This window comes from Martes martes (genome assembly GCF_963455335.1).
Source record: "Martes martes genome assembly, chromosome: 8".
In the NCBI taxonomy this organism is placed as follows: Eukaryota; Metazoa; Chordata; class Mammalia; order Carnivora; family Mustelidae; genus Martes; species Martes martes.
The window spans coordinates 25,752,063-25,778,598 of NC_137895.1; the positions used below are offsets into that span (position 1 = coordinate 25,752,063).

The 26,536-nt window shown below is 40.8% G+C and overlaps 1 protein-coding gene across 1 annotated transcript; it reads left to right on the forward strand.

Annotated features, from left to right (window-relative positions):
- The first annotated feature begins 676 nt into the window (after nt 1-676).
- On the forward strand, nt 677-25,529 carry NDUFA12 (NADH:ubiquinone oxidoreductase subunit A12). The gene is made up of 4 exons (XM_080811862.1): nt 677-909; nt 1,855-1,937; nt 5,598-5,685; nt 25,245-25,529. Exons 1-4 carry the CDS (start codon nt 686-688, stop codon nt 25,423-25,425), a joined length of 576 nt encoding a protein of 191 aa, XP_080667988.1. The 5' UTR covers nt 677-685; the 3' UTR covers nt 25,426-25,529.
- Nucleotides 25,530-26,536: the final 1,007 nt, after the last annotated feature.

The following is a 26,536-nucleotide window of genomic DNA, read 5'->3' on the forward strand; positions in this document are numbered from 1 at the left end:
ACATGATCAACAAAATGCAGGCTGTGGAACACTCTACAGGAGAAACTGCCAGTTTTTTCGTCAAATAAGTTGGAAGGACAAATAAAAAAGAAACAAAAAACCAAAACAAAAAAAGCTTTAGAGCATACTATGTAAAATAAAATAGCCCCTGGAAAATTAAAATAATATTCATTTAATATCCTTTATTACTTAAAAATTTTAAGTAACACGCACGATTTAGATTTCTAATAAAATTTTCAGTGTTTAAATTTTGAATTTTAACTTTGCAACTAAATCCTTGAGAACAGATATTAACCTTATACCTTTCTATACATCCTCCTCGCTCTCCTACCTACACGGCACTAGTATATGTCCTCGTATCGAATGTATTCGATATCATTTGTGCTAAATATTGAATTTGTTAATGGTATCTTGTTTCTAAAGAATTTTGGCACTGGAAAGGATTTTGGAAGCAGTCTGAGACAGTCATTTTAGATGAAGAAACTCAGGTCCTTCAAGGAGCAACCTCCACCTACGGAAGCCTAGTCTAGGTGAGCTCTCCACCACATGCACCACCGCACTCCAAAACTAAAAACTCTAAAACTTAGTAGGAGTTCATCACGCGTGCCTTCGCTTCCCAGGGAAACTAGCTGAGCGTTTTACTACAAACCGTAAATAGTCGCGCAGAGGCGCTCCAGCGCCGCGCATGCGTAGAGGCACAGTCGCGTACCTCGTTCGCGGGCAGTACCGGGAACTTTTTTGGTCGGTACCGTCTGGCCGAGTGTGCGCTTCCTTCCGGTGCTTGTTGAGCGCCGCACCCGGGAGGCTGGGCCTACCGGACAAGATGGAGCTCTTGCAGGTCCTGAGACGGGGGCTGCAGCAGATCAGCGGCCACGGCGGCCTCCGTGGCTATCTACGGGTTTTTTTCAGGTAGGCGGCCAGAGCCAAGCTCTTGGCCTCTTGGACTATAGTTGAGTTAGCTGGTTTCTTGGAAGGAGTCCCGGGCTTGGATCCCCTTGGAGAATTCGCAGCTCTTGTCAAGGACAATCTGCCCCATCTCTGCCGTGCTTCCCCAGGCCGAAGTGTGGGTGCAGGAGTCTCCTTGAGACAGGATCAGAGCCAGCTGTATAGACTGTAAGAGTGGAGGGCGTGTGGGCTGCACCCCTGCCCGGCTTCCTGGAGAGTAGTGAGCTTTGCCTAACACTCTGACCTTGGGAAAGTTTTTACCTTCTCTGGCCTTCAGTTTCCTCCTCTGTACATTGAGGCTTTGGCCGAGATGATAATAACTGTCCCCGCTCGTCCTGACATTCATTCAGTTGGGGGAGCAGCCTCGTCCGCGGGAACCGAGTCGGAGACCCAGAATCGAATGAAATTCTTGGAGACATGCGAATCATTTTAAGATGATATACTTTGGCTTCGGTTTTTGCTAACTCCAGTGCCTCATGGCCTTGGAGGAATAAGATAAAAGTAGTCTTGTAATTTGAAGATATTGCATCTATATATTTAGTGTAATTTTAAGCATATCCGTTGAGTCGATCTTTCTACGTGTCTACATGGTGCTGGGGCAACATGAGCAGGGATTCTAGACTTCTTACCTGATTCTTCAGCAGTGGTGGCTTGATCCTGGAGATAAAGGCTGGAAGTGTACAACTAGTGACCATCCCCAGATCCCATTTTACTAGTTGATGCAGCAGCCTTTGTTTCTGAAAGTTGTTATACTCACTGTATTAAGTTTTCATTTTACTAGTTGATGCAGCAGCCTTTGTTTCTGAAAATTGTTATACTCACTGTATTAAGTTAGTGTTTTGAACAAAGAACCATTGTAAAATGTCTCTCTCTCTCTCTTTTTTATTTTTTTTTTTTGGATATTCACAGGGCAAATGATGTGAGGGTTGGTACCTTAGTAGGGGAAGACAAATATGGAAACAAATACTATGAAGACAACAAGCAGTTTTTTGGTGAGTATAGTATTTTTTGATACAAATACCGAGATTGAGATTGAGACTTTTTTTTTTTTAAAGCTTTTATTATTTATTTAACAGAGAGAGAGATCACAAGTAGGCAGAGAGGCAGGCAGAGAGAGGGAGGGGGAATCAGGCTTCCCGCCCAACAGAGAGCCTGATGCGCGTCTCTATCCCAGGACCCCAAGATCATGACCTGAGCCGGAGGTAGAGGCTTAACCCACTGAGCCACCCAGGCACACCGTTGGGTTTTTTTGTTTATTTTTAAAAGATTTTTTATTTTGTTTATTTGAGAAAGAGAGAGAGAGCTGGAGGGGAGGAGCAGAGGGAAAGAGAGAAGCAGACTCTCCATCTGGGCCCTCTTGGATCATGACCTACCCAGGCGCCCTGAGACTTGATTTGACTCTGCTCTCCATAATGTACAAAGAGCTTCTTTAATGACTGTAACCAACATACATTTTTTTAAAATTTCATGAGATTATATTATGTATATTGTTTGTAAATGGAAATATTTTTACCTAAAACTTATGGGCCATTTTTCCATAGTAGTAAGTTGGATATATCTACAGCATTCTTCTCTGTTTGAATTTTTGTGTGTTTTTTTTTTAATTAAAAAAATGAGCATTCTTTTTAAAAGTAAACAATATTCTAGTGTATGAAAGAATTCTTTTTTCAAGTACTTCACTACTGATAAATATTTAGATTGCCCTCAGCCTTATGCTATTAGAAACAGTGCTGCAGTGATTTGCTTGTAACTACATCCAAATTCATTTGTTTAAATATTGTAAGAATAAAATTCCTGAAAGTAGAATTGCTGAGTCTAAGGATGTACCTTTAAAATTTTGATATATGTATATTGTGAGATTGTTAAGTCTCATCTCTATCATCATAGCCTATTCAGTGAAACCTTTTCCAGGGTTTTCTCATCTGCTTTCACATTGCCCTGCCTAACTGGATTATAGTTTACTTTTAGTTACTTATTCTCAAGATTGATTTCTCGAATAGAAGAAGCAAATCTGGAATTTTTTTTTTCCTGCAAAAAGCTTTATTGTTTCCATTTGGTCTAGGCCTTGGGAGAAGTCTCTGGAATGGTTAAGAAGCTACCTTGGGGCTGCACGGAGAGACTCAGGCAGATGACTTAACACCAGGGGGATGCCAGAGGGGTCCCTCAAAGGCACCTGGGCTCCAGAGGATCCTAATTGTGCTTGAAAAATCTGTAGTTCCTTTAATAGATAAGGTTGTATTTAAATAGCATTAGTTGATATTTGTTGATTATGTGTTTACCTAGGAAAACTCATTTTTTTTTTTAAGATTTTATTTATTTATTTAACAGAGGGACAGAGATCACAAGTAGGCAGAGGCAGGCAGAGAGAGAGGGGGAAGCAGGCTCCCTGCTGAGCAGAGAGCCTGATGTGGGGCTTGGTCCCAGGACCCTGGGATCATGACCTGAGCCAAAGGCAGAGGCTTAACCCACTGAGCCATCCAAGCGCCCCAGAAAACTCTTTTATAAAGGGTGCCTGGGTGGCTCAATCAGTTAAGCCTCTGCCTTCAGCTCAGGTCATGATCCCAGGGTCCTGGGATTGAGCCTAGAATCCAGCTTCCTGCTCTGTGGGGAGCCTACTTCTCCCTCTCCCTCTGCTCGCCACTCCCCCGTTTGTGTTCTCTCATGCCTGTGCATGCTCTCTCTCTCTCTGTCATAAATAAAATCTTTTAAAAAAAGAAAACACTATAAAGTAAATGCAGATTACTTTTTGTTTATTGGCTTAAAATCAATTATAGGATGAATTCAGTATTTTCTATTTGGGAGGTAGGGGTAGTAAGGAAGAGGTGAAAGGAATTAAGATTTATATACTTTTTTGCCCAATGCTAAACTAGATGTATATGTATGATAATTAATTTTCGTAGCACCTGAAGATGTAGGTGTGATCATCTACTTTTTTTTTAAGATTTTATTTTTATTATTATTATTATATTTTTAGATTTTAGTTATTTATTTGACAGACAGAGATCACAAGTAGGCAGAGAGAGAGGAGGAAGCAGGCTTCCCGCTGAGCAGAGAGTCCGATGTGGGGCTCGATCTCAGGACCCTGGGATCATGACCTGAGCTGAAGGCAGAGGCTTTAACCCAGTGAGCCACCCAGACGCCTCTTAAGATTTTTATTTATTTATTTATTTATTTATTTAAAGATTTTATTTATTTATTTGACAGATAGAGATCACAGAGAAGCAGGCAGAGAGAGAGGAGGAAGCAGGCTCCCCACCGAGCAGAGAGCCCGATGTGGGGCTCGATCCCAGGACCCAGAGATCATGACCTGAGCTGAAGGCAGAGGCTTTAACCCACTGAGCCACCCAGGCACCCCTTAAGATTTTATTTTTAAGTAATCTCTACAGCTAGCATGGGGCTTAAACTTAAAACCCTGAGATCAAGAGTCTCATGCTCTACCGATTGAGCCAGCCAGTGCCTCTATATTCATCCATTTTTTTTTTTAAATTTTATTTATTTATTTGAGAGAGAGAGATGACAAGTAGGCAGAGAGGCAGGCAGAGAGAGAGGGGGAAGCAGGCTCCCTGCCGAGCAGAGAGCCCGATGCGGGGCTCGATCCCAGGACCCTGAGATCACGACCCGGGCCGAAGGCAGAGGCTTAACCCACTGAGCCACCCAGGTGCCCCTATTCATCCATTTTTAATAGAAAAACTGAGGCTCATAAAACTTGCCTAAAAGCCATTCATATTATGTGACAAAGTCTTGATTAGAATCCATGTCTTTGGGGTGCCTGGATGGTTCAGTTGTTAAGCATCTGCCTTTGGCTCAGGTCATGATCCCAGGGTCCTGGGATTGAGCCCTGCTTCGGGCTGCCTGCTCAGCGGGAAGCTTGCTTCTTCCTCTTCCACTCCCCTTGCTTGTGTTCCCTTTTTCGCTGTCTCTCTCTCTGTCAAGTAGATGAATAAAATCTCAGAAAAAAAAAAAAAAAAAAGAATCCAAGTCTCTGCTCAACTTAAGGACCCAATGGTAACAATTGTGTAAGTTGTAGTTAGGCCCCCAACTATTCCATAGCAATTTGTTAAATAGCAAATACTGCCATGCTAGTTTGATGACATGAGCTGACTTACTAATCTAACCATTGTTTATGTTTGCTTATGATCACCGGCTTCCAGAAGGATCTCTGGTGGTCATTTTAAAATATTTATATGGAAACACATAATTTGAGTATGACTGCTTTGAGTATATTTCTCCTGCCCCCGTCTCAGGAAAAGCAGTTTCTCTCCTGAATACCCTGCACAGCTGGGAACACATTCCCCTACTCTCCTCTGCTCCCTTGGCAGAAGGACAGGGGAGAAGCGAGAGTTCTCCACTATGGGAAATGCCTGAGCCCCACGCACAGAGTGGGTCTCGGTCTCATTGTAGGGATTTTGCTCTTGTAGCTGCCAGGCTATTGATAAAAGCTTGTCATACACTTCCTGAGGCATGCCTCCACTAATATACCCAGGGTGCTATTCCTTTAACTTTTCTCTTATGTAAGAGCACATAAAAATCTTTTTTTAATAAAAACTAGTTGTCTTCTTCGATATTATACAATTATGTTTAGTTTTGGTTTTGTTTTGTTAAGGTTGTCTTTATTTCCTCACATGTTCATAAATGTTGATCTTTCCATCCAGGCCGTCACCGATGGGTTATATACACTACTGAAATGAATGGCAAAAACACATTTTGGGATGTGGATGGAAGCATGGTGCCCCCTGAATGGTAAACTAGTCAACACTTTCTTTTATTTGGCTTGGCAGTATTTGTTTCATGACACAAATATTTATTGAATATCTATTTATAAACCAGTTAGTGGTGTTCTGAAAGTGTCTGTTCCAGGTAATAAATAACCCTAAAACTTTGTGTCTTAAAGCAATGAGTATTTATCTCTCGTAGTTTTTATGGGTCAGGAGTTCAGGCAATATATAGTCAGTTTATCTCCACTCCACAGGGTCAGGTAGAAGAAGACTCAGAAGCTGGAATGCAGAATCACCTGAAGAGTTGTTCATTCAGTATCTGGCGGTTGGTGTTGGCTGTCAGCTGGGGGCATAGCTGGGGCATCGGATTGGAACACCCTCAGGTAGCTGGGCTTCCTCAGACAAGTTGTCTAGAGAGAGCACTTGGCAAAAGCCCTATTGCCTTTACTGACTTAGTCTTGGAAATCATCCAGTATCATTTCTGCATCCCAGTGGTTGAGGCAGTTAGAAAACGGTGCCTAAGCTTAATGAAAGAGAACATAGACCCTATCTCTTGGTGGAGGCATGTCAAAATCACATTATGTGTTGGCATATATAATGGTATGGCTGTCTTTGGGGAAAAACAGCATGCCACATTATCACCTGGCTATGGGTGAAGGGAAAAGGAAAAAGAATTCTGACTGAATATTTGGCAATGTGACTTCATGCAAGTTCCTTAATCTTTCTGGGGCTTAGTTCTCTCCTCTGTAAAATGAGAGCCCTCAAATTCCTTAGGTCTTTAGAAACTAATTTTATAATATACCTATTTTGACATCGAATTCTAAATGCTCTTACTTGAATTATCAAATTTTATATAAAATATTTCAAAGCAGAGTACTCATATCTTTTTCATAGACACAGTTAAACTGGGTATCTGTTACAGTCAGTCTAGAAATTTTCACCAAAAGCTAGAAATAAGTAGGTTAGGTTAACTGTGACATTTTGTTTTAGTTGTATTTGAGCATCAGAAAGAGTTTCAGGCTCTCTTGAGTAGTAACTGGAATTATCTCATTATCTCAGAGTATTCATTTTATTTCTGCAGACTCAATTAGAAATCCAGGCATGTAACATAAGTGGGTGAAGTACAGTGTGAGACAGTTGGGAATAGTGGGGACCATAAAGGACTGGAAAGCACATACTCTGTCAAAGAGGGCAGCAGCGCTGTTTGTCTCCCCCAGTTCCATCAGCTGAGAATTCAGCCAGTGGTTTCTAGATAGGATTTTTCAAGAGAAAGTGGAAAAGTTTTCTTGTTTGTCTGTTTAAGATTTTTTATTTATCTTTGCGAGAGAGAGAGAGTTGTGCTCACGAGGATGAGCAGGGGTGGGGCAGAGGGAGAGGGAGAAGCAGGCTCCCCGCTGAGCAAGGAGCCTGATGCAGGACTGGATCCCAGGACCCTGGGATCATGACCTGAGCTGAAGGAAGACGTTTCACCAACTGAGCCATCCAGGTGCCCCACAAAGGAAAAGTTCTTAAAGGAAATTAAAAGTGCTACTCCAGTGAACACAAGCACGATAAGAAAGTAAAACAGCTTTATTGCTGATATGGAGAAAGTTTCAGTATTCTGGCTAGAGGAGCAAACCAGCCACAACATGCTAAGCCAAAGCCCAATCCAGAGCAAGGCCCTAACTCTGTCTAATTCTATGAAGGCTGAGGGAGGTGAGGAAGCTGTGGAAGAAAAGTGAATTTAACAGACTTTGGCTCATGAAGTTTAAGGAGAGAAGCCATCTCCATAACATCGAAGTGCAAGGTGAAGCAGCAGGTGCTGATGGAGAAGCTGCAGCGAGTTCTCCAGAAGACCTAGCTAAGGTAATTAGTGAAGGTGACTACAGATGTTCAGTGTACACGGAACAGCCTTCTATTGGAAGAAGATGCCATTGAGGACTTTCATAGCTAGCGAGAGGCTAATGCCTGGCTTCGAAGCTTTGGAGGATGGGTTGGCTCTTTTATTACGGGCTAAGCCAGCTGGTGATTTTCAGCTGAACCCTGTATTCACCCACAGTTCAGAAAATCCCATGGCCCTTAAGTCTGATAAATCTACCTGTGCTCTATCAGTAGCACAACAAAGCCTGAATGACAACACATGGTTTACTGAATATTTTAAGCCCACTGTTGAGACCGACTGCTCAGAAAAAAAGATTACTTTCAAAATACTACAGTGCACCTGCTCACCTGGGAGGTCTGGTGGAGATGGACAGTGAGATTTCATGTTGTGTCATGCCTGCTAACACAGCATCTGTTCTCCAGCCCACAGATCAAGGAGTAAGTTTGATTTTCAGGTCTCTTTTAAGAAATACATTGCGTAAGGTTGTAGCTGCCACAGGTGGTGATTGTTCTGATGGATCTGGGCAAAGTAGATTGAAAACCTTCTCGAAAGGAGTCACCATTCCAGATGCTATTGAAAGCATTTGTGATGTCATGGGAAGAGTTCAAAGTATCAATATTAACAGGAGTTCGGAAGAAGTTGATTCCAGCTTATTGCTCCTGGATAATTTTGAGGGTTCAAGACTTCAGTGGATAAAGTAACAATGGAGCTAAATGTAGAAATAGCAACAGAACTAGAATGAGAAGTAGAGCCTGAAGATGTGTCTGGATTGCTGCAGTCTCATGATGAAGCTTGAACAGATGGGAGGAGTTGCTTCTTATGGATGAGCACATAAATTAGGGTTTTTTGTTTTTTTTAAAGATTTTATTAATCTATTTGATAGCGAGAGAGCACAAGCAGGGAGAACAGTAGAGGGAGAGGGAGAAGCAAGCTCCCTGCTGGGCTGGGAACCCAATGCGGGGCTTGATTCCAGGACCCCGAGATCATGACCCTAGCTGAAGGCAGACAGCTAACCATCTGAGCCATCCAGGCACCCCATAAAGTAGTCTCTTGATATGGAATCTACTCCTGGTGGAGATGCTGTGAAGATTGTTGAAATGACAACAAAGGATTTAGAATATTACATAAACTTGGTTGATAAAGCAGTGGCAGGTTTGAGAGGATTGACTCCACAATTTTGGAAAAGTTTTACTCTGGCTAAATGCTGTCAAACAGCATCGCATGCTATGGAGAAATCGTTCATGAAAGGAAGAGTTAATCAGTGCTGTAGACTTCATTGTTGTCTGATTTTAAGAAATTCCCACAGCCACCTCACCACCCTGGCCAGTCAGCAGGTGTCAACCTCAAGGCACGGCCCTCTACCGGCAAAAAGATTAAAACTCCCTGAAAGCTCAAAACAAAACAAAACCTTTCCTAAAAGCTCAGATGATGGTTAGTATTTTTAGCAATAAAGTATTTTTAAATCAAGTCATACGTAGGGGTTTTGTTTGTTTTTAGACACACTGCTATTGCACATGTAATAGACTATAGTACAGTATAAACATAACTTTGACATGTACTGAAAAACCACAAAAATCATTTGACTTGCTTTATTGCAGTATTTGCTTTATTGTGTTAGTCTGAAACCAAACCTGTGATTTCTCTGAGGTATTCCTGTATTGGATTATATCTTTATAATAAAACTTAGTGGCTCTTAATGTGAGAAAGCAGCAGTGATGTTACATTTGAGGTTGGATTTTGTGTTCTTTTTATTTGATTTTTAAGATTTATTTACTTAGGGACATCTGGGTGGCTCAATCAGTTAAGCGTCAGCCTTCAGCTCAGGTCATGATATCAGGGTTCTGAAATCAAGGCTCAGCAGGGAGCCTTCTCCCTCTGCCTGCTGCTCCCCCTGCTTGTGCTGTCTCTCTCTTTCCAACAAGTAAATAAATAAAATCTTTAAAATATACACACACACACACACATACACACTCACCCTAGATTGGAAGCAAATATTAAAAAAAGATTATGTGAGAGAGAGAGAACGAACATGTACACATGAGTGGGGGAGGGGCAGAGGTAGAAGGAAAGAGAGAGTCTCAAGCAGACTCCCTTCTGAGCAGGGACCCCAACTCTATACTGTGACTCTGAAATCATGACCTGAGCCAAAGTTAAGAGTCAGATGCTTAACCTACCGAGCCACCCAGGCACCCCTGGGCTCTTTTTTTTTTTTTTTTTTTAAGATTTTATTTATTTATTTGGTGCAGAGAGAGAGAGAGAGAGACAGACAGAGATCACAAGTAGTCAGAGAGACAGGGGGAAGCAGGCTCCCCGCTGAGCGGAGAGCCAGATGTGGGGCTCGATTCCAGGACCCTGAGATCATGACCTGAGCCGAAGGCAGAGGCTTAATCCACTGAACCACTCAGGCGCCCCACCCCTGGGCTCTTTTTAGTGGGCAGTAGTAATAGCCTGTGGTTCTGTGGTTCTGTTAAGGTCTGAAGGGCTGTGATTTTAGGTCAAGAGCCGTCTACTTTCTCTGAAGGGGCATTTTATATGTCAGGGACACTATGTGAGTCCCAGGTCTCAAAGTGGAATTTGGTTTTAGGAGGCAAGGTGTCCTACTTACTTGTTTAGTTGATTGTTTTGGGGGCGGTGTTGGTCCTGGGAGGATGCAGAAGGCGTGTGACCTGTCTTATTCAGAACTCAGATGGATTGAGATCTGTCTCCTTCAAAGCACTCAACGTTTACATCGGTGCTCATGTACTATATTTTGGGAGACGGGGGGGGGGTGGTGGGGGCAAGGGGGGACTGATTTAAATTATGTGATGAAACACATTTAAAATGATAAAGTAGTAAAAAAATATGAAAAGATAAAAGTACTAAAATCAGCCAAGAAAGTTCTTTTGTATGATCTGAGATCACACAAAAAAGAAGGTTCAAAGCTGTAGAAGATAACATCCCTCCAACAGGAGCCTGAGGGCAGTTGAGGATATAGAGCTGAATATCTTTGTGGAGAGGATCCTCCTAAGGGCTGAGTACCTTTGATGACCCTTGTTTGTAAGGGGAGCTTAAGGTCTTATGATGTAGGGAGAAGTGCTGTTGGACAAGTTTAGCTGTTTGTTTCTCAGACCCCCTTTTGCTGAGTGTAATACACTGTGGAATTCTAAATTTCTGGATTCTTACTACCTTTATCTATGAAAAAACTTGAAGTTGGGTTGATTCATCTTTAGAGAGCCAGGTATTATCTTACATATAAAGTATGAATAACACAGTTTATCATCGTTACTCATTCAAATAACTATTGCATGCCTACCAGGTGCCAAGAACTATTGTAGGCATGGGGAATACAACAGTAATACAACAAAGTTCTTGCTCTCATTGCGGGGAAGGCAGAAAAACAAAAGGGTTCTATATGTTAGGCAGTGATAAATGCAAGGAAGAAAACATGAAGCTGGCGTTCAGAAAGGGGTAAAGCGCAATGGGAAGTTCCGGTGGCTGTTTTATTTGGAGGTTAGGGAAGGCCTTCTTTGAGAAACTGACATTTGAAGAGAGGAGGGAGAGAGCCAGAGAAGTGGTGTGGGGGGTGGAGCGGGGAGGGGGGGGGTAGTGACGGTGGAGAGCTCCAGGCAGCAGGAACCACAGGGCAAAAGCCTGTGTGTTGAGATTTATTTGCTTGTACTCAAAGAACAGCAATATGGCTAGTTTGGCTGGAATTGAACAAGTGAAAGGAAGACTTTAGGTAATGAGGTGGGAAAACTAGCTAGAGCCTAGATATGTAGATGTGGGGAGCCACGGTTTTCTGGCTTTTTATCTAAGTTTCTTTGAAAGTCACTGGAAGGTAAAGTAGGATGTGATCTGTTTTACAATTTTTTAAAATTGGGAACAGTCCTAAACTTTCTGAGAAGTACAAGCATCTGAATCATTTCAAAGTAAGTTGCCAAAGGGGTGACCTGAATACTCACGTGTGTGATTCCTACAAACAAGGATATTCCCCGTAACCACAGTTTACCCATCAAAGGCAGAAAATTAACAGTGGTATACGACTACTGTCTAATCTTCAGACCCCATTCCATTTGCATCACTTTGCCAGCAAGGTCTCTTATAGCCAGAGGATATAATCGTACATTTCATATGGATCTCATTTCTCTCTAGTCTCACTCTAGATTTGTTCCTTAGCTTTTCTTTGATTTTCATGATCTTTATACTTTTGAAAGTTGCAGGCCAGTTATGTCGTAGAAAGTCCTTCAGTGTGGGTCTGTCAGTCTAGTCTCATGGCTACATTCAGGCTTTGTATCTTCAGCAGGAATATCACAGAAGCCATGTCATGTTCTTGTTGCATTCTGTTAGGTGGCACCCTATTTTGATTTGTCGTATTAGTGATGATAAGTTCTCTCACTTGAATAATTCAGGGTGGTTTTTCCTTTCTAAAGTTTTGGTGGTTCTGCCAGGTTTTTCCTTTCTAAAGTTTTCCCTTTGCAATTAATTAGCATTTTGTGTAGAGGTACTTTGAAGTTATATAAGTATCCTATTACTCATCCTATTGTATAAGTCTACTCATTTATTTATGTCGATATGAACTCCCCTCTTAATTGTGGGTTATCGGGGCACCTGGGTGGCTCAGTGGGTTAAGCATCTGCCTTTGGCTCAGGTCATGATCCCGGGGTCCTGGGATGGAGACCTGCGTCGAGTTCCCCACTCAGTGGGAAGCCTGCTTCTCCCTCTCCCTTTATCTCTCCACCCTGCTTGTGTTCTCTCTCTCTCGTGTGCTCTTGGTCTCTCTCTCTCTGTCTCAAATAAATAAATAATAATATAAATAATGTGTAATATAAATATAAATAATAAATAATAAAAATAATTAAATATATAATATAAATAATAAAATCTTTAAAAATAATAATACTGGGTTATAATTCATTTCTATATTTGTTCCATTTATTTGTTCATTCATTTATTCATTCATTTGTTTTTCCACTCCACTTATTTTGCTTATCGCCGTATCTCCCTCTCCTCTGGAAACCATCAGTTTGTTCTCAGTATTTATGGGTCTGTTTCTGCTTTTTATTTTATTTTATTTTTAAGATTTTATTTATTTATTTGACAGAGTTCACAAGTAGGCAGAGAGACAGGCAGAGAGAGAGGGGGAAGCAGGCTCCCTGCTGAGCAGAGAGTCCCACGTGGGGCTCAATCCCAGGACTCTGGGATCATGACGTGAGCCAAAGGCAGAGGCTTTAACCCACTGAGCCACCCAGGCACCCCTGGTTTGTTTTTTATATCTTTTGTATGTTTGTTATATGTAAAATCATATATTTGTCATTCTCAGTGTGACTTATTTCACATAGCACAGTACCCTCTAGTCCATCCACATGTCACAGATGGTAAGATCACATTCTTGTTTATGACTGAGTAATATTCCACTGTATATGTACACCACATCTTCTTTATCCATTCATCTGTAGGTGGGCACTTAAGTTGTTTCCAAGCATTGTAAACAATGCTGCAATTAACATAGGGGTGCATATATTTTTTTGAATTAGTGTTTTCATTTTCTTCGGGTAAATACGCAGTAGTGGAATTACTTGATCATATGGTAATTCTAATTTTTAATTTTTTTGAGGACACTCCATACTGTTTTTCATTCCCACCAACAGTGCACAAGGATTCCTTTTTCTCTGCCTCACCAACACTTGTTATTTCTCATCTTTTTGTTGCCAGCCCTTCTGACAGTTATAAGGTGATATCTCATTGTGGTTTTGATTTGCATTTCCCTGATGATTAGTGATGTTGGATATCTTTTCCTGTATTTGTTGGCCGTCTGTATGTCTTTGGAAAAATAGCAGTTCAGGTCCTCTGCCCATTTTTTTTTTAAGACTTTTCTTATTGTGACAGAGATCACAAGCAGAGAGGAGGGGCAGAAGGAGAAGCAGACTCGCCACTGAGCAGGGAGCCTGACTCAGGGCTCAGTCCCAGGACACTGTGATCATGACCTAAGCTGAAGGTAGATGCTTAACTGACTGAGCCACCCAGGCGCCCTCTCTGCCCATTTTTTTTTTCTTTTTGAGATTTTATTTATTAATTTGAGAGAGAGAAAGAGCATGAGCAGGGGGAGAGAGAGAAGCAGACTCCCTGCCGAGCTGGGAGCCCAACATGAGGCTCAGTCCCAGGACTCTGAGATCTTGTCCCAAACAAAAGGCAGTCACTTAACTGACTGAGCCACCCAGGTGCCCCTTCCCATTTTTTAATCAGATCATTTGGGGTCTTTTGGTGTTGAGTTATATACATTCTTTATATATTTTGAATATTGATCCCTTATTGGATATCTCATTTACAAATACATTCTCCCATTCTCTAGGTCACCTTTTTGTTTTCTTGATGGTTTCATTTGCTGTGCAAAAAACTTTTCATTTTGGTGTAGTCCTAATAGTTTAATTTTGCTTTTGTTTCCTTTGTCTTAAGGGACATGTCCATAAATATGTTGCTAAGGACAATGTCCAAGCGATTACTGCCTATGATTTACATTTTTAAAGCCATCTCTGCCATTGCTGTGAAGAATGAGGAAAGGGGCAGTGTGGAAACAGGCTTATCACTTAGGAAGCTGTTGTATGTAGTTGTCTGGGCAGGAGATGTTGGAGGCTGGACTAAGGTGCTAGTGAGTTTTGGGGTTGTGAGTTTTGGGGTATTCGTTATCCATTACTGTATAACAGATTATCCCAAATTTAGCTTAAAACAATAAACAGTATCTCATAATTTCTGTGCTTAAGGAATTGAGTGCCACTTAGCTAGATGCATCTGGTTTAGGACCTTTCACAAAGCTACACTCAGGATACCATTTGGGGCTGCAGTCCCCTCATTGTTTGATTTTGGCTGAATTCATTCACATGACTGTCGGCAGACCTCCAGGATTTGTTCCTGTGCTCACTCCTGTGGGCCACTCCACAAGGCCATCTCTGGACGTGGCTTCCTGAGAGCAAGTAAAGAGATCACCTGAGATGGAAGCCATAGACTTCTGTGTATGAGTAGCCCCCCCCCCTTTTTTTTTTAAAGATTTATTTATTTTAGAGAGAAAGCAGAGGGAGGGGCAGAACTGCCTGAGCTACCCAGGTGCTCCTTTTTTTTTAATTGAGGTATAGTTAACACAGTATACGTTAGGCCCAGCTTTTCTAAAATCTGATCTCAGAAGTGACATTCTACAGTTACGCTATATTTTAGTTATTAGAAGTGAGTCGGTAAATGCAGCCCATACTCATGGAGAGAGAATGAAAGGGGAAAAAAACTTCAGTCTTTTCCTTCCTCAATAGGGAGAAACCCTGTTCTTCCCTACTATATGTTTCTCTTGTGAATCTCCTTGTACTACTTGTACAAAACTCTTCACTTCTGACGCTTCTGTTCACCAAATGTGTTGAGATTTCACCCCACAATAAGTAAGTCTCTGACACCAGCTGGGTGTCCTCCAGTTTAACCCATTTTTGACACTGTCGACCCTGGAGATGGCTAGCATCAGATCCCACAGGTAAGGTTCACTGCCCACAAGACCACGTTCCTCTGCCTCGTGTTCAGAAGCCACTCACTAGCCGGTAGACTACTACTGTACTCTAACTTAGTGTCTCTTATTTTTCTTTGTTACAGTACCTTCATTTTCTTACCGAAGTTCTATTCTCTTATAGATTCAGCAGTGAGATTTTAAATTTCTTTTTTAGGAGTTTATATTAGCTTAACTTGACCAAACAGAATACTCAGTTTTTGGTAGATTACAAATACTGTTTTATACCACTTCTGACTATCCTTAATTTTATCTTTGTTTTAAATTAGCTAATTGCCACCATCTATATCGTAATGCATAAAAGTTTTTATCTTTATGGTAGTTAGCTTTTGCATAGAATTAAGTGACCGATAAACCAAGTAAGTAATTAGTATCTGCATGAAATTTGACAAGGTAAGATGTGGAGAGTAAATTGGTGGAAAGTTCGGGCTCTTTTATATATAGTAGTATAAAATTATTGTTTCTACTTAGGAGAAACAAAGATGCTTTTTTGTAGTTTGAAGTGTTGGAACCCTAAAATCCTTTAAATCAAGTTAAAACAAACAAATATGGCTTGCCTAGATTTTTCTCTGCCGTTTGTATACTCTTTACCCACTTGGTGGCACCTTATGTTCATTTCTAAATAACGTCTTCTCTCCCTTAGTGTAGTACAGCCAGTATCTCCTTGTATATTGATTTTTCTTACTAAGACTAATGGTTAAATTACTGAAGTAATACATAAGTACATTCTTTTAAAAATAATAGCATATGTTGAAAATTTCCCTTTTTTAACATAAAATAATTTTGTTCTTGAAGATTTTTGCTGTGCCATGGTGGAATTAAATGTTTTCCTCTTCTGAGAATACCTTTTCCTTATGGTCAGCTTTTTTTCAGTTAACATCTGACGTTCTGGATGCCTTTGTGGAAGAGTGGCGTGCAAGTTGGGATTGCTTGGGGGTGGTAGGAATCAAGGATGCTTCAGAGGTTTTGAGCTTGAGAGGTTGGGTAGATGGTAGTACCATTCACTGAGATGGGAAGACTGGGAGAAGGGAAGGGTAGGCTAGGCAGTGGAGGGTTGCCATCAGAAGCCTCTTTTTTGGATGTAGTAAGTTTGAGATACCTGTCAGAGAATAAATATGTCTAGTGAACATATTTATAAGTCTGGAGTTTAGGACAGAGGTCAGGCTAGCAAAGAAGAATGAGAAGTAGCTAGGTGAGAGTAGCATTTCAGCAAAGGTAAGAAGGCTAGCCGTACTGATTGTTGCTGAGAGATTACATAGAATAAGGATAGAGAAGTGTCCCATTTGATTCAGCAGTATGAAATTCATGGAATTTGTTCTTCAGAATGTGAGAGATCATGGGGTACTGGCTCAGTGGTTGAGCGTCTGACTCTTAATTTTGGCTCAGGTCATGATCTCAGGGTGTGGGATGGAGCCCCTGGCTCCACACTGAGCGTCTGCTTGAGGATTCTCTCCCTCTCCATCTGCTCCTCCCACTGCCCACATACGCCTCTCTCTCTCGCTCTTGCTCTCAAATAAATAAATAAATAAATCTTTAAAAAAATAAAAATAAAAGAATGTGAGAGATCAAGGGTGCCTGGGTTGCTCACTTGGTTGAGTATCTGTCTCTTCATCTCCATTTGGGTCTTGATTTTAGGATTGTGGGTTCAAGAAAAAACCTGAGGGATCGGAAAATTTAAAGAATTTGGCAGGGAACAGGGATAATCTACATAACCCCCTATGAGACAACCGCTGCCAACATTGGGCATATTTCCTTTAGTCCTTTTAAATAATTTTTTAATGTAATGGCTCATAATCATTCAAGGTTTTTTTCCTCTTAGTATTATAGGCAATTCTCCATGTTCTTAAAACAATCAGTGCAATCACTGTTAATTTTTTTCTAATTATAAAAATATACAGTTGTTGTAGAAAACCTGGAAAATCCAAAGTATATGAGGTAGAAACAAAAATTCTGATTCCTTGGGCGCTTCTGTAAGCATCTGCCTTCTGCTCAGGTCATGACCTGAGGTTCCCCAGATCGAGCTTCAAGTAGGGCCCCCTGCTCAGCAGGGAGTCTGCTTCTCCTTTTCCCTCTGCCCCTCCCCCCTGCTCTTGCTCTCTCTCTCTCTGAAACAAACAAATAAGATCTTTAAAAAACCCACAAAACTCTTAATTCCTTGGCCCAGAAACAAGCACTGTTAATATTTCATTCATTGATTGAATATTTGAGGGTTTGCTTTTGAATAGGGGAGGAATAATTTGAAAGGATCACAGTGTATGTAATATATTAATCATGCTCTTTTTAGAAGAAGCAGAAGAAGCTTTGTGATTATAAATAACTAAATATAGATATGTATGTGTGTATATATATATATACACATATACATCTTTATTATACATAATATTTTGTTTGCCGTCCCCCTCTTCTCACTTAATAAGTCACAGACTTTCCCCCATTTCACTAAATATTCTACTTGTCAGTTTGAGGTTTTTAGTGTCTCAGAGGCTTTGATATATAAAGGATTAATGGAAATTTGGGTTTAAAATTAATATGCTGTTTATTACAGCTGAAATTTTTATTATCACAGTTTTTTAGTTTTTGCTTTAATTTCAGTTAGTTAACACACAGTGTTATATTAGTTTCAGGTGTACAATATAGTGATTCAGCACTTGCATACATCCCCGGTGCTCACCACAAGTGCACTCCTTGATCTCCATTACCTATTTTGCCCATCCCCCCACCTCCCCTCTGGTAACCATCAGATTGTTCTCTATTATTAAGAGTTACAGCTGCAGGGACTCCTGGGTGGCTCAGTCAGTTAAACGTCTGCCGTTGGATCAGGTCATGATCCCGGAGTCTTGGGATCAAGTCCTGCATCGGGCTCCTTCCTCAGTGGAGAGCCTGCTTCTCCCTCTGCCTACTGCTCCCCCTGCTTGTGCATGCACGCAATCTCTCTCTCTCTCTCTCTCTCTTTTTGACAAATACATAAATAAAATCTCAAAAAAAAAAATAGTTACAGCTGCAATTTTTAAAACCTAGTTCTTTAAGTCTTGAGGTCCAATTTATAAATAGGATAAGAAGATTAGTAAATTGAACATTTTTGCATTAAAATAAAGAACAATTATTTTCTCTTGTGTGATGAATGTTTGATAAATTCTAATGGAAAGGATTAAAATCTCCTAAACAATTGTCTCCATTTGCAATTTTTGTTAATTATATTCCTTTCAACATTTTAGGTCACATTTATAAATACAGTGTATTTTATTTTTTTCAATATCTTCAAATGTCCAACGTAGATAGATGAACAGACCTATCAGGCAGAATGTTTCTAAGCTTTTAGATGACTCGTGTTTAGCCAAGCCAGACACTGAATGGCCATCCTCACAAGTCTCCCTAATACCCAGTCTGTCAGCAGGTTCTTTGTGCTTGATTTCTGAATAGGTCCCACGTCTGATCATGATCTTTATCACTATTTCTCTGGTCCAAGTCACTGTTCTCTCTTCCTGAAACAGCTTTTTTTTTTTTTCTTAGCTATTTGCTTGTTTGTTTATTGAGAAAAAGAAAGAATCTTTTTTTTTTTATCACAGTTTTTTTTTTTAAGATTTTATTTATTTTTATTTGAAAGACAGATCACAAGCAGACAGAGAAGCAGGCAGAGAGAGGAAGGGAAGCAGGCTCCCTGCTGAGCAGAGAGCCCGATGTGGGACTTGATCCCAGGACCCTGGGATCATGACCTGAGCTGAAGGCAGAGGCTTTAACCCACTGAGCCACCCAGGCGCTCAGAAAGAGAGCATCTTAAGCAGACTCAACTTAAGACCCTGAGATCTCATTTGCAGAGTTTTAAGACATAGACATTTCAGTTTTTATGTAATAGAATTACACTTTTTTTTTCTTTATGGCTTTTTTGCTTTTAATGTTAATCTTAGAAATTGTTCTTCACATTTTATAAATACCACTGTATTTTATGAATATAAATATTCACTCACATTGTATCTGAGCAGCATTAATCTGTCTGGAATCTGTTTTGATATATGGTTTAGGAAATCTGACTTGTTTTTTTTCCAACAATATTAATCATTCTAGCATAATTTGTTGAGAAATATTTAGTTTCCCCAATAATTTGATATGCCAGGATTACCTTATATATACTTTCATCTGTTTGGGGAATTTTATTCTGTAGTGTTATTATACTTATTTTTTTAACTAGTTTTTATACTGATCTAATATTTGAGCCTTTAATGTCTGGTAATGCCAGCCTTTCCTGATTGTGGTGAGCTTTCAAAATTTTCTTGGGTAGACTTTCAGCTGATCCTTAGAATTATAATTGCCAAACCCTATTGGGACTTTGCTTCATATTGCATTAATTAAAAACACAGTTACTGAGCCAGCGAGATTTGAGTTGACTGTCTTGTAATGAACTATTTTTTTTTTAAGATTTTATTTATTTGACAGATCACCAGTAGGCAGAAAGGCAGGCAGAGAGAGAGAGAGAAGAGGAAGCAGGCTCCCCGCTGAGCAGAGAGCCTGATGCGGGGCTTGATCCCAGGACCCTGAGATCATGACCTGAGCCAAAGACAGAGGCTTTAACCCACTGAGCCACCCAGGCGCCCCTATTTTTGTGTTTTTTTTAAGTGTAAAACTTATCATCCCTATCCTGGGGTTAGATGGATCTCAGGATTTTGGTGGATACTTAGATCCTATCATAATCCTAATCCAGTTTCATCTCTTGATTATAATTTTTTGACCAAAGTGTTCTTTTCATCCATTGCGAAGTTGTGTTCAGGCCTCAGCTTTGTGGCCTAGGTGCTGTGGACCCTTGGGAAAGTCATTTCAATTCTGTTTGCTCAGTTTTAAAACATGAACTACCTACATTAGTATTAAATAAGTGACTGAATGGTGTGTATGGGCATATTTCATAAACTAAAGTGGGAGAGAGTAATCATTTTAGTGTGATGTGTATTTTTACCTCAAAAAAACCCCACATTTTTCTTTAGTCTTTCATGTATTTTTAAACATAATTTTATTTTTTAAGTAACCTCTACACCAACATGGGGCTCGAACTCACAACCCCGAGATAGTTTTGTGCTCCACCAACTCAGCCAGCCAGATGCCCCTCATATCCATTTTTAGAAAAATTGAAAAAAAAAATCTTTGGAATTTTTATGCCCAGTGATGTTAAGTGAAAACATCTGAGAGGCACCGAGGTGGCTTAGTTGGTTAAGCACTTGCCTTTGGCTGAGGACGTGATCCCTAGGGCCTGGGATGGAGCTCCACGTCACGCTCCATGCTCAGCAGAGGGTCTTTTTCTCCTTTCTCTCTCCCTCTGCCTCTCCCCCTGCTCATGCTCACACTGTCTCTCTCTCTTGAATAAATAAGTAAAATCTTAAAAAAGAAAGAAAGAAAAGAGAAAAGGAAGAAAGAAGGAAAGAAAACAAACATCTGAAACATGAACATTATGGTCAGAAGCCAGCCTTGATTCCCAAAATTAATAATGTATATTATCCAAGGAGAAGTAAGATTCAAAACTGCCTAGATTTTTGTTACTATTATTTTATTTCTGGGAATTTTCTGAAAGGGAAAATTAAACTTTCTTTGTTGTCAGTAACATTTTTTAATTAAATGAATCTTTATCTGAAAAATACCATTTTAAAATTATAATGCCATTTTTACTTGAATAGGAGCAATTGTAGCTCCAATTAAATAACAGTAGCTAAACCAAAAAGAGATAAATCAGAAATTACTTTAGAGAAGAAAACACGTACAGATATGCCATAGTTGCAAGTGTTCAGGACCTGGCTGCGGTGAGCTGAGTCAAACCTGCAGGTGTCTCCAGGGCCTGGGCCCTCAGCGCATGACCCTCCTCGTTCCTGGAAGGACTGATGTTGCAAGGGATCCCCTGACACTTCTGGGCCTCCGTGGGCCGCAGGTGGAGCAGCAGGAGTAAAAGGACGGCTTGGGAAAGGCTGGAAGTTGGACTCACATTGGCCAACATTTGCCAGTTGTGATCATTTTCTTTTCTTAGCTTCTTGAGTTTTCTGTCCATCAGCACAGCTGCCATACAGCTTTCTTGGGCTCTTTTCCCATGGAAGAGGATCTCCTTTTTACAGTAGGAAGTATTCTCTCCAGTTCTTTGCCCATATCTTCCTCCATCTTCTTATAGAGGTTGTGAATTTGCTATGTGGAGTTCGTGTTTCCACACATGTTGGGAAGTTTCTTCTTTATTTCCAGGCAGTGTATTTCCTGCTCACATCATTGTCCCTGAAGTTGCATGACATGTTCCTAATGTAACTTGAAGCTTCACCTGCTGAATCTCACTTTCAAGCTGTGAATTTTCACATTGCAAAGATGCTTCCTCCATTTGGAGGCTTGTTTGTCCTGTAAGCTCTTCAGTCATTTGCTTTTCTTCCCCCAATTTTCTGGTTATTTCTTGATTTTCCTCTTGAGAACTTTGAAAGGCTCCATTGAAGTCTGCGTCATCAGTGATACACTTCAGATCACCTTCTGTCCGGGAAACAAGGTCATTACCATTTTCTGCCTCACTGTTTGGTCAGCTTCCCAGTTCATGTGATCCCAGTGTGATGTCTAAGGGGATAAGGCAAGGGGATGGTCCTCAGCAGGTGTTCAGCCGTGGATGCTGCTGATTGGCTGACTTTATCTTTCAGTTCCTGTCCCATTCGTGCATCCAGCGGCTCCAGCCCTTCTTCCCCCTGATCCTTTTCCTGGACTCTGCTTCCGTCTCACAGTCTCTTGGTGGAGCAGGTCCGGACTTCCTGAAAAATGAGTATTTTCATTCAAATCATCCATTATTTTCCTCTGAAGCTGTTCTCCATTCTCTGATGCCTTTTTTAAAATAAAGATTTTATTTGTTTATTTGAGAGAGCGAGCACGAGCAGAGGGAGAAGCAGATAGGGAGGGAGAAGGAAGCGGAAAGAATCTCAAGCAGAGGGACGCCTGGGTGGCTCAGTTGGTTAAGCAGCTGCCTTCGGCTCAGGTCATGATCCCAGCGTCCTGGGATCAAGTCCCACATCGGGCTCCTTGCTCCACAGGGAGCCTGCTTCTCCCTCTGCCACTCTGTCTGCCTGTGCTCACTCTCTCTCTCTCTCTCTGGCAAATAAATAAATAAAATCTTTAAAAAAAAAAAAAAAAAAGAATCTGAAGCAGAACCTCCGCTGAGTGCTGAGTCCGGCACCAGGCTTGATCCCAGGACCCTGGGATCATGACCTGAGCTGAAGGCAAACGCCCAACCTACTGAACCACCCAGGCATCCCCATTTGCAATGTTTTTTAAAAAATCTATTTTATGTGGCATATATTTTAATTTCTTAAGTTTCCTGTTAGGCTGTTTTATTCTTCACAAATAAATCTCTCCATTTTGTACTGTGAATGGTGGACAACCTCACACTGAGGAACTATTTAAATGAAGTACATTTTCAAAGAAGGAGAATGTCCTTCCCTGTTCCTTGACATACTGTTCCTCTTAAACAACTGAAAATAGGATCAACCACTGATGGGATTTATTTCCATTTGGGTTATATTGTAATTGTGATTTAATATCTTTGTTTCCATTTATTTCAACACACTTCAGTATATTTGAATACTGGGTTTTTTTCTAAAATGTAATATATTTTCTTTATAAATATTGATCTCTTGAATTTATAATTTTCCTCTTCCTGTCAGTTTTCTTACTACTTGTTCTCATTGACTCTAGCATCAAGTTTAAGCAGTTTTATATTTTGTCCTTTAAGATAATAATGGTGGTATAAAATTGAAGTGGGTTTAATGCCAGCTACAACATAGTTTTGTAAACACTGCTGTCAGGCCATTTACATCTTTAATTTATTGGAATAAAATGACCCAGCTGAGTGTGCCCGGCTGGCTCATTTGGTAGAGCATGGGACTCTTGATCTCAGGGTTGTGAGTTTAAGCCCCAGTTTGAGAGCAGAGATAACTTAAAAAATAAAAAATAACTTTTATGACCCAGCTGAAAATCTGTTTGGCCAAAATTCTTTGGTGTGGAAACCTAAAAGGTATGATTTATTTAGCCTTTATTTAATAACAACAGAAGGTTACATCAGCCTAGCAGATTATAAACATGTTCTTGTTTCTTATAGCTCTTCATATTACCATCATGAGAATAAATTATCGCTTATTCATTCCTTGACTTTTGCCTGTAGCCTTGCTGAATAAACATTTTCAGGAGCACCTGGGTGGCTCAGTCGGTTAAGCGTCTGCCTTTGGCTCGAGTCATGGTCCAGGGTCCTGAAATCGAGCCCCATGTTAGCCTCCCTGTTCAGTGGGGCGTCTGCTTCCCTCTCTCTCTCTGCCCCTACCCCCTGCTCGTGCTCTCTTTGACTGTCTCTCTCAAATAAAAAAATAAAATCTTTTTTAAAAAGTTCAGATTTTATGTATCATGGCAAAAAGATATTTCTAGTTTTCTTGAGCATTTTCTGTTTCTCCATGAGATCTTCAGTCCCTCACTTAAATAACTGAACAGATGTATGTAAGATTTGGACTCTGATTCCTTAAATATCATTTTAACCTTCAAGAGTCTTGACAGCAATTGACAGCAAAATTTTGAATAAATTTTTCTATTACTTTATTAAAATAAATTGCTTAAGCTGCCTCGACAAGGTAAAAGTTAAATATCTCTGCTGTGCCTTAAACTTACGTAAAGCTCCTTCATGTGAGTATCAGCCTTGGTTTTGACAACTAATCCCCCCTTTGAGCGGCTAGTGGAGCCTGTCTCACTGCCATCATCTCAGAGGTTCAAAGCTCATGTTCATAGTCACAGTTTATTGGTCCAGTAATCCTGTTTCCGCCGGAGAATATGAGAGAGACGCCAGTCCACTGAGTGCAGACGTCTTCATTCTTTATTATGTTAGCTGATGATGATGCGTCTTTTTCTTTAGACACAAATACAGCAACAGTATCCTTGGTTTGGGCCAGTTACCTAGCTATATCTATCAATTACTGCTAGCAAATATCCTTATGCTTAAATAGCTTCATAAACTTTTCTCATTAGCTTTAGTCTTAGTTATTTTATTTTATTTATTTTATTGAGAGTTCCTCCATTTCCCTTTCCTCTATAGCTGGAAAGTCCGTTTTGTTGTTGTTGTTGTTGTTGTTTTCGTTGTTTTCCCTTGAAGCCACATTTCTCTGTGTGTTCCCTCCCCTCACGCCCTTTTCCCATAACAGCATCCTGTCTCATGAGCTCCCAGCCTTGGGTGATCTGCTATGAATTCTCTCTGTTTCCTGTCCCATATAAATTGGTGTGGCTTCCTATTCAGCTCTGCTCTTTGTCCATTGCCCTTTCTTCCTTCTTTCTCTGACATTAGCAGCAGCAGCATTGGTTTCTTTCCTTTCTACTCCCATGTACCCAGCTTCCTTTGAAATTAAATTGTTAAACACTCAAAACTGAAATACTTGGGAACTTTAGGCTGTGATTTAATGTTTTTAATATAACAAGTTGTATGTTCTGTAAGATTCAGTCATAAGCTTGAATTTAAGGTGCTAGCAGAGACCGCTTCTTCAGCAGGAGCTTTGTTGAGTTTTAAGCTAGAGCTTAACCCGCAGAGCAGCCTCTGGCGTCTGTCAGCAACACTGGGTGCAGCAGTTCTGAAATCCCTCCTTACATCTAGAATTAGGACACTTATTTTAATCAATACTAGTATGTGTTAATTGGCAGCATTTTTGTCTTAGAGATACATAAAATAATGTATATCTTAAAAACGCTCGTGTCCTCAAGATACAGTAACAATAAAAGCAGTAGCTAACATTGTTGAGTACCTAGTGTGCACAGGAATTTTTCTAGGTACATTTAATCCTTATGCCATCCTTTGGAAGTCAGGATGCTCAGGTGAAAAAGCTAAGACGCCTGGGTGGCTCAGTGGGTTAAGCCTCTGCTTTTGGCTCAGGTCATGATCTCAGGGTCCTGGGATTGAGCCCCGCATTGGGCTCACTGCTCAGAGGGGAGCCTGCTTCCCCTCCACCCCCACCCCACCCCCCCACTGCCGGCCTACCTCTCTGCCTACTTGTGATCTCTTCTCTCTCTGTCAAATAAATAAAATCTTTAAAAAAAAATAAATAAAAAGAAAAAGCTAAGACATAGCAGTTCAGCTTGAAGCTGAGATTTGAGCTCAAGCCACAGAGTAGCCCCAGAGGTACCCACTTCACCTTCCTCCCACCACACTACTCTGCCTCTTGTAACTGTCTCTCTTTCCCTCTTTAAGGCATCGTTGGCTTCACTGTATGACCGATGATCCTCCAACAACAAAACCACCTGTTGCTCGTAAATTCATCTGGACAAACCATAAGTTCAATGTGAGCGGCACTCCAGAACAGTATGTACCTTATTCTACCACTAGAAAGAAGATTCAAGAGTGGGTCCCGCCTTCAACACCTTATAAGTAAAGACACTGGAGAACAGATCGAACATGTGAAATACGGGGCTGTCCGTGTAATTGCACTTTTCCTGGTTACTGTTCACTTGATTAAAATTGTTTGATTAAGCAGTGTCTTTTGTGCCTTTTTGCCCTTTCTTTTGTTGTCCGTGAGCTGCAGAATGGAAGTTGACAACAAGGGTCATTGAAGTAGACTTCTGTTGGGTGGTGCCCGGGTTTACAGCTGCCCCACCTCTCACCCCCCCCACTGTAGTCACGTGACCTCTGCGACCTGGCCTCACACAGGTGATTGAGAGGGGAAGACCGGCTGAGCTGAGCCGGCAGATTTTCTTGTGGGAATCTGCAATGCAAATAGAAGGACAGAGAGGCTAGCGTCCCCAAAGCTGGATGGCTTTATGGTAGCTCTCTGAGGAGGAGGTTATCAGAGATTTCCTATTTCCTGAGTTTTGGTCCTTTTGCAGTTCATTTGGACCCGTGAACTATCCCAGGAGCCATTCCTATATATTCTTATTTCCTTAAGCTAACTAGGGTCATTGATTTTGTTGTTGTGATGTTGCTTGCAAACAAAAGAACTTTAGTATCCAGGTTGGTTCCAGAGAATGGGTTGTAGGCAAAAGCCCTTCAGAGAAATGTGGGATCTCCAGAACTGGGTATCTGGGCAGGATGAAAGGCAGTGCAACACCCGCTCTGTATTCTGGTTGGAAGGCTAGTGGCTTCAGTAATCAGAAAGCCTATCAGGTTATATTGCCTCTAGTCCCCAGTTTCCGTGAGCCCCCAAGAAGATGGCCTTTGGATACTTGTTAGCAGCCCCCATAGAACAACTTAACGGTGATGGGGGAAAAAATTCTGGGATTATGGAACCAGATGGTTGCTTTCAAGAGCACTGGATAACTTATAGGAAAAAATGAACTTCAATTCCCAAATCTCAACTCAAGACATTGAGTAAAACTCAGGGCATTTGTATAACTTTGCTAACATCTTCACATTTCTTAGATGAGAATTAAGAGAGCGAACTGACTGACTATTAGTATAAGGGACACCTGGGAGAAGCTAGTATATCACTGACTACACATTAGGGTTACCTGGGGTGTTTTGTTCGTTTGTTTTTAATAAAGAGATCC

Excerpts from the sequence above, each read along its gene's own strand:
- NDUFA12 (XM_080811862.1), top strand. The coding sequence starts at position 686 with ATGCGTAGAGGCACAGTCGCGTACCTCGTTCGCGGGCAGTACCGGGAA. Across the intron at positions 1,938-5,597 it reads AGACAACAAGCAGTTTTTTG|GCCGTCACCGATGGGTTATA; the intron begins GTGAGTATAGTA and ends CTTTCCATCCAG. Across the intron at positions 5,686-25,244 it reads AGCATGGTGCCCCCTGAATG|GCATCGTTGGCTTCACTGTA; the intron begins GTAAACTAGTCA and ends TCCCTCTTTAAG.